This window comes from Heloderma suspectum, chromosome 5 (assembly GCF_057233095.1).
Source record: "Heloderma suspectum isolate Gila_16-S chromosome 5, 16-S_ref, whole genome shotgun sequence".
NCBI lineage: Eukaryota > Metazoa > Chordata > Lepidosauria > Squamata > Helodermatidae > Heloderma > Heloderma suspectum.
In genome coordinates, this window is record NC_139462.1 from 38,274,624 (window position 1) to 38,287,783 (window position 13,160).

Here is a 13,160-nt window from a genome sequence, read left to right on the forward strand (position 1 = left end):
AGAATATATATTTGTCAGACGTACATACTCTAATCTTGATTAATAACAAAATGAACATCACAAAGAACACTGTATTAAAATAGTCAGGAACCAATAACAGCTATGACAATCACTGACCATCTATGGACAGGCAGCACTAATATATGTTACAATTAAAACTTCATAATGACATTATTAAACAAACACACAAAAATGTATTATAGAAGTTAGACTGTCCAGTGACATTCTAACTCCTAAATAAGAAAGTCTATAATTTTCTACAAACACAATCCAATTTGACTTTTAAGTAAGAGCAAATTAAATGGTTGCAGACATAAGTTCTCTGCCCCTATCTAGCCTGTCATTCGCAGCTTTTTGGGTTGCTTGGCATTTTCCTAGGCAGTGGTGGCATGGGGAGTGGAGAAGCCTAGTTGTGTGGATGGCAGCAACTAGCTCCACTACACCTTATTGTTGTGTGAATGGAGATGACTGGATGTAGTCCAAGCCATGGACCACACCACTACTCAGAGTTAAATGGCACTGATTTTCAAGGCCTCCACTGCCTTATTTCTATCTGTTCTTTTGGATTGCAGCTAAATCATAAGGAAAAGCATGTGGCTCACATCAGTGGGCTACCCTGTGCCAAAGAGTTAGGGTTACTTCCTTTGAATCTCGGTTGTCCTCGACACTGCTGTTAAAAATAAATAAATCCCATGGATGGAAAAGGGGTTTAGGATGAAACATTGCAGTGGACAGGTGATTGCCATTAAACACCTCCAATACTACATTGAGAATTAATTCTTTTTGAAGTTGCTTTTTCCCTTGGTAGATGCAACATTGGGGGTTTTGTTAGCTGAATGAGCTTTTAAATAGGATTAGACAAATTTATAGAGGATAGGTAAATAGAAAAAAAATGCACACACACTTATTCCACAAATTGGTTGGAAAAAGATTTTTGTGGTTTAGAGATCACTTCTTGGGTGAGGCCGAAAGGGTATATATAAACAGAAGGGGTAAAGGGAAAGTGAGGACTCAAAAACAGACCATCTCACCTCACAGATGGAAACTCAACTGTGATGGTATAATGACCTAGAGAATTTCATCTCATTTTTGGATTTAGTTAAGTTTCAACATAGTGCACATAACTTTTGGTGGCTCTTAGATAAGATTCCTCCATGGCTTCAGCATAGACTCATAGGTGAACATAGCTAACTGTTTTATATTGAATTCAACCATTGGCTTGTTGAGCCTAGTGCTGTCCACTGATTTCTTCTAGCCTGCTACTTGCGATGTCCTGGAGGTACCAGGGATTGATCCTGACACATTCTGAATGCAAAGCATGTGCTCTACATCCGAGTTATGGCACTCCCCATGGTTTCTGACTAACTTAGCACAGATTCACAGTAAACTTGCAATGCAGACAAGTACTTAGCTTCTTCATGGGTGTGGAATCAGGATGTAACACATCAGCTATTTCTTGCAACACAGATTTTACATGTGGTTATTTAATGTTGCAAGTGCTGTGCTGCAGCAAGTTGCTCAACAAAGAAAATCTACTGATATAAAAGCACCTGTACAAATGGCAAAACAGGGTTCACTGGAACACTAGAGCCTGCTAATTATCTTACAAGAAGCACATGGAGTCTACAAGCCTTAGGTATCTATATTTCCTAGGAACATCACTGTATGTATACGGCCGAATTCCAACCCAGCATGCCTCTACTTGGGGCTAATGAAAGCAGAGGGCAGAAAAGTACAACTTGAAGGGTTGGAACTCAAAGTGAAGGGAAATTTTCAACTTGCTTAACTGAAATTTCTTTTAATAATATTTACTACTTCTGGGATTAATATACTTCCTTCCCCCCTTTTATACATTATTGACTCTTAACAGGTTTTTTTTTAACGGATAGAAGTTGCATTTCAGATCACTACTCTGGACCACTGTCATTTGGATCCAAATGAATTCTACTGGATGAATTAAACACTATTCTGGAGTAAGTGTGGTCTATCTTCTAAGATATAACTGCTCTATCCAACAGTTTTGGTGGTACCCTGAGAAATAAAGCTACAGGGAAAGCTTCAAGTTCTTCAATTCTTGCATTCAAAACCTCCCACTAAAAAGCGGGAGATTAAATGCACTGATGCATAGCTGTAAACAGTTTACAATGCTAACAAGAGTTTGAATTCATTTTCTCTTACAGAAATGAATGGGAAATTTGCTATTATTCTTAATAGGAGCAGAACTGCAGCTCTAGTTTTCAACAATGAACTGATAACACTTCATGTAGAAATATATGTAGTGATAGCAGGGTCAATATCTGATGAACAAAGACACATTCTAAATCACAAGAGTTATGAACATGCAACACCACAGAAGAAAACAGCTACAAAACATCATAAGTCATGCGATAGGAATTACCGTGACAGTTAGGGTGGTAATCCTCTGTTGGCAAAATGTATTAACAGAAGACAAAGTTACCAGATGTTCAGTTTGAAATAAAATACTTTGCTTGTTTAGTAATGGATTTCACAGAATTTGGGGGCAGTTTGAGAGAAGCATCTGACTGTCTCAGAGAAATAAAAGATTATCTAAGTACCAATTCTGCATCTTTAAAAAAAGCATTAAGGGCCAAAGGCACTTCAGGCTTTGTTTACACTAAATTTACACATATTTACACTCTCTGGCATCTGCAAACTAATTAAAACAGAGAACTTTGGAAGCAGAGACACCAAAAATAACAATACTCAATCTTAAATACTTAGTGGAATGGGCTGCATAAGTTTCTCCATTGCTAGAAAATAGTTGTTTCTTTAAACATCATATTCTAATGTATTATTCAAATTCCTATAGATTTCCAGTAAAGTCTGGACAGCCACCTCTAACAGATGAACCACTTAACTGGTAAAGGCCTAATGATTTCAATAATACACCAGCAACTGATGTATCCTCCTCATCAACTATAATCCAGCTCAAACATGATGTTCTACACATGGTAAGTGGGTGGAGGCATGCACCTGACATTGGGTTTGTGCTGTTACCACTCAGGGTGATACTCAATGTCATGCTTGCAGAAGAGAGTTCACAGAAGCGGTCTTATCCACACACTTCTTCCTCTGGCAGCCTCCAGAGCTCCCCAAAAGTGCTACACAGAAGGCCAGTTCATACAATGCCACAGCCCACCGTGGATTACTTAAGCCATGGTGGGTTGTGGCACATGCCGGCGGCATTGTGAATATTCAAATTGCAGTGGGCGGTCGCCACGGCTTATTGTGACATTCAAACTCAGTGTGGGTGGGTTGTTGCCCTGGTTAATAAACCACCCACTACCTATGGGTTGTTTTGGGGTTGAGAGTGGTTTGCTAACCAGGGTAACAACCCACCTTGTGCCAAGTTTGGATGTCACAATAAGCTGCAGCAACTGGCTTGAATATTCACAACGGCCGCTGGCATGCTGGCAACTGTATGAACCAGTAAGGCAGGAAACCCTCCTGAATGTGGTGGGATATGGCATGAGGGACTTAGGGGGAAGGGGGACCCCAAAAAATTAGGCAGAGGCAGCTACCACAAGTGGGAACTTCACACACAGTAGGTGGCTCCAACTGATATTGGGGGATCTTCGCTGAATGTTACCCACAGTCTTTCAGCAAAACGTAATGTAGCACCAAGCTCTGAGAAGAATGTGTTGATTACATTTTTTTGTTCATTCCTTGCAAAACTAGAAGAGTAAATGAAGAAACTATGCTGTTTATGTATAAATGTTCTACTATACAGTTACAAAGGTGACTATACAGTTATCCATTGTCTACATCTAACAATGAATCTTCCATAAAGGAGCTGCATCACTGATATTATCACCATAATAGAAGAGTTGTCGATCACAAGCTGAATATGAGCCAACAATGTGATGTGGCTGCAAAAAAGGCAAATGCTATTTTGGGCTGCATTCATAGAAGCATCGCTTCCAAATCCCGGGAAGTACTAGTTCCCCTCTACTCAGCACTGGTTAGGCCTCACCTGGAGTACTGTGTCCAGTTCTGGGCACCACACTTTAAGAAGGATGCAGACAAACTGGAGAGGGTTCAGAGGAGGGCAACAAAGATGATCAGGGGACTGGAAACAAAGCCCTATGAAGAGAAACTGAAAGAACTGGGCATGTTTAGCCTTGAGAAGAGAAGACTGAGGGGAGATATGATAGCACTCTTCAAGTACTTGAAAGGTTGTCACAGAGAAGAAGGCCAGGATCTCTTCTTGATCATCCCAGAGTGCAGGACACGGAATAATGGGCTCAAGTTACAGGAAGCCAGATTCCGGCTGAACATCAGGAAAAACTTCCTGACTGTTAGAGCAATACGACAATGGAACCAATTACCTGGGGAGGTGGTAGGCTCTCCCACACTGGAGGCCTTCAAGACGAGGCTGGACAGCCATTTGTCAGGGATGCTCTGACTTGGATTCCTGCATTGAGCAGGGGGTTGGACTCGATGGCCTTGTAGGCCCCTTCCAACCCTACTATTCTATGATTCTATGATTTAACTTTGCTAGCTTTCTCTAAAGATGGCTTTCTGTAAGTGCATTTGCATTTAATTCATATAAAAGGGAGCTATAAAGAAAAACTCAAATTCAGTTCTGCTTAACTATGAAAAATGTCTAAAACTGTATTGTGCTTATTTATTTAATGTATATACTGTACTGTTCCTTGAAAGGTCTAGACTGATAACAATCTTTATAGAGGAGTATCAAAGAAACACAAGAATGATTAATAGAAGTACCAATGTATATCTAAAGCAAATCCTTGATTATCCTTGATTGCTAAACATTTGACTGAATAAAAAGCCTTCATCACTTCTAGAAGACACCCAGAGTTGGCTTTTGGCAATCTACAAAAGTAAGGGAATATAAGAACTGGATTTAAGAATGTCTCTCCACATGCCCTTGTAATCCAATCTTGACACAGAGATGGCATATTCAAGAAAGTTGTCTCCGTTGATATAGATCATATGGTCTCATGTATTTTGTACCCATGCTGCTTAGAGTTTTAGATCCATTTTTGCCACCAGCAAAAAAGTATTTTTTAAAATTTATTTTTTTTATATTTATTTGTTCCTAAGTATATTCATGGTTGTTTAATACATTTACCGAGTACTTACTTTATACCCAGCATTACTTTATATTGATATATTTACTCCATATGGCTTATGGAATTATAACCATTCCATACTCTCATTATAATCATTGACCCTGATTTGCAGAAATGCAGGCAAGAGTTTGACATGGATAGTGGGACTTTTGTTTATTGTGCTGAACAACAGCCATACAATTCATGTTTTAAATTCTACATAGTCTGAAAATCAGCATGCAAAGCTGAGGCAGAGGTAGGGCTAGTGATGGCCTAATATTTGGCAAAAAATAATTAAGGCTGCAATACTATACATTCTTACCTGGGAGTAAACCCCATGGAACTAAACGGGGCTTACTTTTGAGCAGATATGCATAGGAGTGCTCTTCACACATATAAGTGCTTGTGTAGTGTGCATGGGTTAAAGCAGTGGTGGGCAACATCTTTCAGCAGGAGGGCCAAATTCTATTCAGAGAAGCTTTCTGGGACTGCATTCTACTGGTGGGTGGGGCCTAACACAAAGGGGTGGAGTCAAAACAAAAAAGCACCAGCATTTTGTAGATTAAAGCTCACTGCCAGTAATGAAGCCTTAGGAAAGGCATTTCAACTTTTTAGAACAGGGAAAAGGCTACTCAATAGCTGAGAATGATTGGTGGTTGGAGGAAAGGGGGTGTGGCCTTCTGGGGTATGCTGGAGTGCTGTGTTTAGCCCCTGAGACCAAATGAAGGTTTTTCCTGAGGTTCCTCATCCCTGAATTAAAGGAACTCACTGGACTGGGACTACAGTCATCCGTGTTTGTGAGGAAAGGAGCCAGTATCTGGACTAGCCACTCTAAGGTGAATTATTCTTCTGAGGTTTTGTATTCTTATTTAGCATTACATATTTCTATGACAGCTCATAAAAATGGCTTATTCTCTAATGACTTGTGTAGCAAAGTAGAAGGAATGACTCAGAGGAACTGCAAACCATCTAGCAAAATTCTATCTTATTTTGTGGTTTATTTTTCAGGTCTTCAAGGACACATCTAGGAGAACAGGCTTCTTGTGAGAAATAATGCCAATTCCTACTTGAAACCACATTCTAAGTCCTGAGAGAAGCTAAACAACTGCCAAACACTGAATCTTCTCTAACTTCAGTGTGAGTTGATGAATCTCAGAACTTCTGATACATGGGAGAAGAGAAGAAAATATCATTGCCAATTGCAATCAGGATACAACTGATGTATAGCACTGTTCATCTTCCCTTGGATACTCAAAGGATTGAGCATCTTCTACAAGTGCTTTTAGATCTACTAATATGGGCTGGCTTGTAGACCTACTTCAGGGCTGTGCAATTTGTGCCCCTCCAGATGTTTTGGCCTACAACTTCCACCAGCTCTAGCCAGTATAGCCAATGGTAAGGGACGATGGAGGTTGTAGGCCATAACCCTGAAAGGCCACAAGTTACCCATCCCTGGCCTAGCTGATCCATGCAAAGAGCAGCTTTGCAGGGCAAGCCATTAGTGTGAAGTAGCTCCCCATGCGGTTATGGAGATTTCAACCATGCCAGTGTAACCCACTTCTCTTTTCTTTTTTGCACGTTGGGCTGAAATCACTAGTACCTTCCTGTCAGAAATGATTTGTGCTTCATGTTTGTGTTTCATGTTGTGACACCATCCTTCCATATACCTCTCCCAGCCTGCAAGCAGGCAGGCTAGTGCATCTATCTGTAAGTAAATTTACCTATGAGTGTCCCTGCCTGCCATTTGTCCCTTATTGCATCTCTTGTCCTGTAGTATTATTCTGGCCTTTGCTTTTGTGGATAGCACATCATAACTGCAAAAGGTTATGAAGGCTAGTTTTTAATCTACTGATTTACTAATCTGGATCGTACTTGGTCTTGATATGGAAATGTATAGTTTCTTGATGGAATTATACAACTCCAAAGTTCAGGTAGTCAGTTTCTTACATTTACAGGAAAAAAAGAAGTTGGAATGGGGGGTGGGGGTGGAATTTCAAGAAAAAATATTTTACTTTAAAAAAAATATTAAAATTGAAATATACACTGTTCTGGAGAAAATTTGGTTGAACTTGGAACAAATAGTTTCAAACGCAAGTCTGTTCTATCCTCACCAGAAGATGCAGGACTTGGACATACAAGGGGAACTCACTTATCCAAATGCTGTCATGGAACTAGCAAAGAGAAGGAAGATTCTAGGTTATCATAGCTCAGGGGATTTCTTTAAACATATGAAGCTGTCTTGTACTGAGGCAGACTGCTGGTTCGCCTAGACTACTATTACTAATTTTATCCCCCTGCAGGGGAAAAAAAGGTGCTGGGAGAAATATAATTATGCCTACTGAGTATAACTTTTGATCACATACCTGCAAAGCTTCATGAATATTGCCATTGTAGTCAATGATTTCTGTAGCACCTTGGTCACCTTTCTGTCCAGGTGGGCCCTGAAACACATTCACCCAACCCCCAAAGACCCAAAATGTTATTTCAATTAAGAGTACAACATACAAATGGCTGACTATTCTAACCCATTTGAGAACAGCATCATAAACATTTGCCTGAGCTGCCTATTCTAGTGTTGTTCTAGTCAAGATCATTTTATTTCTTTACAGAAATGGCAGCTGACTCCAAGGTTTATACTCGAATACGAGAGATTACTGCAAACCTGTGATATTGTGTGTCTCCCATTTTCAAATGCTGCTAAAATGTAACTTTTTCATAGTAACTAACTCCAAGCAAAATGCTCACACCCTTCAGATTTGTGACTGGTATGTGAATGAATATGTGTCTGTTATTTATTTGATTTATACCCCACCTCTCTACCAAGGAAATGGTGCTCAAGGCAGGGCATGTGTGAAAATGGGTGTGTTATGTGTGTCCGCTATAATTTTGAGTCACCTACCACAAGCATGCGACCTTGGAAAGCTTCCCCAGAAGGGAATGCGGTCCTCAGGCCAGAAAAGGTTCCCACTGCAGATCTAGATTACAGGGCTAAACTAAGGCTGCTTTTATACTAAAGAAAACTCTTGCAGTCCTCCCATTCTGGAGCCTTTCCACGTTTATTGCGGGCTCCCAGACAGCGACCACATGATTGCCGGGAGGGGAAGCTTTTAATTTTCAAGGTTCCATAGAACTCAATGAAACAGCACCATCTAGTGGCTGTTTTAATCATGTAACATTCCAAGTTAAAAAGATAGTTCATTAGTTCCAGATCTTTTTGAGATGAAATAACCAGGAAATAGCTTTGGATGTGCCCTGGAGGTTAACAACGTCAAGACAATGACTCATAAACTTCCATGAGTGCGCAATCTCAATAGCAGGATAAAAGCTTCATGTGAAGCAGCCCTAAATGTGAAACCATCCACACAATTAGCAATAAATGTGTGACTGGTTTTTTTTTAGTGTAAGTAGCGAGTGTGGCAGGTCTGATCCAGATCTACAATCTGGTGGGCACCGGAGGCTAACCCTTCCTGGCTTAAGTAAGTGAGGTAGATCACATGCTTCAGAGAAAGGCAAAATTTAAAGCTTAAATGGTAGTCACTTACCCTTAGGCCTATTGCCCCCATATCACCTTTGTCTCCAGGATCACCCTAGTAAAAACAATATTGGTTAATAAATAGAAATATCTTAAGTTTCCTCATTAAATATTACATATTTAAAGAAAAGGTTAAGGCAAAATAGCACCCCAAATCTGTCCGTAAATATAGGGAGATGTAAGTTTATTGAATATAATGGGGCCACTAATATAGTCCAAAGGCTGGGCACACATCAGGGCTTCCACTGCCAGCTAAGGGAGACAGAGCTCCATACCTAGAGGGTTCTTGTTCCAGTTCCATCCATAACCACCAACAGGTATGCTTCGCTAGGTTGGAGCCAACTTGTAAGTGCTCGCTGTGCCTAACAGCAGGGTTGTTTCCCTGTGATCAGTCTAGACTCAGTATACATAGTCAGGGCCAGAAATATTGGAGCAAGGATAACTGTTTTGGCAGTTGGCCTCTGCACAGCACCACATTGAAGTTGAAAGGAAACACACCCAGATGGGAGCGAAGTCAGGACTTGCAGCTGTAATTCAAGGGATTTGACAAAAGTGGGCAACTAACCATTCAGGAAGGACAGCCAGTGCCATACACACACACACACACATTGTTGGTGGCTCATAAGTAACGGAACAAACCAACATCATTTCAAACTTAAGGATCAGCTTTAATACCTGGATGAAAATCCTTTGCAGTCAATGACTGCCTGAAGTCTGGAACCCATGGACATGACCAAATGCTGAGTTTCCTCCCTCGAGATGCTTTGCCAGGCCTTGACTGCAGCTGCCTTCAGCTGCTGCTTGTTTGAGGGTCTTTCTGCCTTCAGTCTTGTCTTCAGTAAGTGGAAAGCATGCTCTATTGGGTTGCGATCAGGTGACTGACTTGGCCATTGAAGAACATCCCACTTCTTTGCCTGGAGAAACTCTTGGGTAGCTTTTGCTGTATGTTTTGGGTCATCAGCCATCTGCAATACGAAGCAGCATCCTATCAGTTTAGCAGCATTCGGCTGAATCTGAGCAGAAAGTACAGCCCTATACACTTCAGAATTCATCCTTCTGCTTTTATCAGCAGTCAGATCATCAATAAACACCAGTGACCCGGTTCCATTGGCAGCCATACATGCCCATGCCATAACACTGCCTCCACCATGCTTGACAGATGATGTGGCATGCTTTGGATCATGAGCTGTTCCTTTCCTTCTCCATACTTTCTCTTCCCATCATTCTGGTACAAGTTAATCTTGGTTTCATCAGTCCAAAGAATCTTATTCCAGAACTGGCCAGGCTTTTTTGGGTGTTTGCTGGCAAAGGCTAATCTGGCCTGTCCCTTCTTGAGTGTTACCAGTGGTTTGCACCTTGGTGTGAAGCCTCTGTATTTACATTCATAAAGCCGTCTCTTGACTGTAGATGTTGACAATGACATGCCTACCTCCTCAAGTGCGTTCTTGACTTGGCTAGATGTTGTGAAAGTGTTCCTCTTCACCATGAACAGAATTCTGTGGTCATCCACTTTAGTTGTCTTCCGTGGTCTTCCAGGCCTTTTGCTGTTGCTGAGCTTGCCAGTTAATTCCTTCTTTTTCAGGATGTTCCAAACGGTTGTATTGGCCACTCCCACTATTTTTGCGATCTCTCTGATGGGTTATTTTGTTTCCACAGCCTAATGATGGCCTCCTTCACTTGCATGGACACCTCTTTGGAGTTAGGATATTAGGAGTTCCAGTGAACAGCTACCAAATGCAAATGTAACACTCAGAACGACCTCCGGGCCTTTTATCTGCTTGCTTGGTCATGGGGTACCCAGGAAACAGGCCACACCTGGCCATGCAGCTGCTTGTCAGCCATTCGTCCCATTACTTATGAGCCACCAACGATGGGGGTGTGTGTATGCCACTGGCTGTATGCCACTTCCTGAATGGTTAGTGCCCCACTTTTGTCAAAGCTCTTGAATTACAGCTGCAAGTCCTGACTTCGCTCCCATCTGGGTGTGTTTCCTTTCAACTTCAATGTGGTGGTGTGCAGAGGCCAACTGCCAAAACAGTTATCCTTGCTCCAATATTTCTGGCCCTGACTGTAATACGGTTTGATTAAGATATCAATGCCTATGTGATCAGAGTAGTAAGAATCCAGCAGAAAGACAGAAAAGACTCTAGAAAGATTTGTTCAGAAAACTGAGCTGTTTCTGTCTAACTGAATGATATAGCTGGCTTGCCGAATGAACCAAGCTGTTTCCAGTATTGCCTGGTTGTAAATAACAAACCACAGTAATGGACATTTAGCAACTTTTGACCAGGGAAACTAAATTATTATGCCACCTCAGTTTTATAAACCACATTTCAGTTTAATAATTTTTAGACTGAGCTAGTATATTGTAATATTTAAGGGCCCAATCCTATGCATGTTTAGACAGAAAAAAATCCTACAACTCCCAGCATGCCCCAGCCAGCCATGCATAGGATTGCACTCTAAATCCATTTCTGCAGAGAAATGTGCTGAATATAATAAAGCTGGTAATGGAAGTGGAGCAAGGTGTGTGAAAGCCAGGTATGATCTACGGGGGGAAATCGTAACTTTCTTTTTCTGCAGTAGAAGAAAACACATTGCATTGTGCTGGGTGGGAAAATATTCCACAGGCAATGCATGTATCAGGGAGGGGAGAGAGAGATAAATACAGAAGAGAAGGTGAGGCAAGGGAGAGAGAAGGAAACAGAGATAAGGAGAAGACAGACAAGTGAGAAAGGGATAAGATGGAGTGAGCCAGACAAGATGTCGGTAAGAAAAAAACAACAACAGTGGTTGAGAAAGTGGCAAGAGACAGACAGACAGAGGGCTACATGAGACATAGAATCATAGAGTTGGAAGGGGCCATTTAGGTCAGTGCAGGAATCTCTACTGATCAGAATAAAAAGGATGGCTGATCCCCTCGTCTTTCTCCACCCTCTGAAGGAGAAAGTTGTCAGCAAGGCAAGGCAGGAATTCCTATAGAGAAAATGCTTGGCAGAGTTTGTCCCCCAACAGATGTCATGGGAATTAAAGTCCCCCATTACTACTACTTCATGTTGTTGTTCAGTCGTTAAGTCGTGTCCGACTCTTCGTGACCCCATGGACCATAGCACGCCAGGCCTTCCATACTTCCCTGATATATCTGCAATTTGCTTTTGGAAAGCATTATCCACATGTTCTCCTTGGTTGGGTGGTCGGTAGTAAACTCCAACCACAATATTGTTTTTATTACTTCCTCCTTTTATTTTAACCCACATTTTTATTCAACAGGGCTGCCATGTTCATTTTCTTGAATTTCTGTGCAGGTGTGTATAGTTCTAACATATGGTGCAACTCCTTCCCCTTTTCTATGGCTTCTGTTCATTTTGAACAAGTTAAAGTTTTGAACAGGGGGATTATTCTAGTGATGTCCGGGAAGGAAGAGATAAGCCTCCCCACGCCACACAAGATGTGCCAGAGAAAAGCAGATGGGCAAGAAGTCAAGAGGACAAAAAGACAGGGGGGTGGGGAGGTGGTGTACATTTATTTATTTATTTATTTATTGTATTTTTAATCTGCCCAATAATCAATGTTCTCTGGGCAAATTACAAAGACATAAAGAGCACTGACAGGGTAGTTAGGTGGCAAGTGGGAGAATTGTGTGCATTGCAACTTATCAGGAATCACTTTGAAACAGAGAATATGGAGAACACTGTGTTTTGTTTTTCAGTTCCCCTAGCCAAGATTTTAATAAAAATTAAAAATAAATTATAACTCAGTGCACCTTGGAAGCTCTCTCTCTCCCTCACTTTTCGTTGAAATCTACCTCTCAAAATGTTGCCTGCCAGTCTCTAATTATGCAAAAGCAAGCAGGAACATGGTTTCATAGAATCATAGAATAGTAGGGTTGGAAGGGGCCTATAAAACCATCGAGTCCAACCCCCTGCTCAATGCAGGAATCCAAGTCAGAGCATCCCTGACAAATAGCTGTCCAGCTTCGTTTTGAATGCCTCCAGTGTGGCAGAGCCCACCACCTCCCTAGGTAATTGGTTCCATTGTTGTATTGCTCTAACAGTCAGGAAGTTTTTCCTGATGTTCAGCCGGAATCTGGCTTCCTGTAACTTGAGCCCATTATTCCGTGTCCTGCACTTTGGGATGATCGAGAAGAGATCCTGGCCTTCCTCTCTGTGACAACCTTTCAAGTACTTGAAGAGCGCTATCATATCTCTCCTTGGTCTTCTCTTCTCAAGGCTAAACATGCCCAGTTCTTTCAGTCTCTCTTCATAGGGCTTCATTCCCGGTCCACTGATCATCTTCGTTGCCCTCCTCTGAACCCTCTCCAGCTTGTCTGCATCCTTCTTAAAGTGTGGTGCCCAGAACTGGACACAGTTCTCCAGGTGAGGCCTAACCAGTGCTGAGTAGAGGGGAACTAGTACTTCCCAGGATTTGGAAGCTGCACTTCTATTAATGCAGTCCAAAATAGCATTTGCCTTTTGCAACAGCCACATCACACTGTTGGCTCATATTCAGCTTGTGATCTACAACAATTCCAA

The 13,160-nt window shown here is 41.5% G+C and overlaps 1 protein-coding gene across 1 annotated transcript in view; it reads right to left on the reverse strand.

The window, feature by feature from the left end:
• Window positions 1-13,160, reverse strand: part of LOC146343794 (uncharacterized) — a 116,146-nt gene that overhangs the window by 32,222 nt on the left and 70,764 nt on the right. Inside the window, exons 15-16 of the mRNA XM_084859753.1 lie at window positions 8,639-8,683; window positions 7,460-7,537 (exon numbers count right to left, since the gene is read on the reverse strand). Coding sequence (XP_084715879.1) covers window positions 7,460-7,537; window positions 8,639-8,683 — 123 coding nt within the window. The remainder of the gene's footprint in view (window positions 1-7,459; window positions 7,538-8,638; window positions 8,684-13,160) is intronic.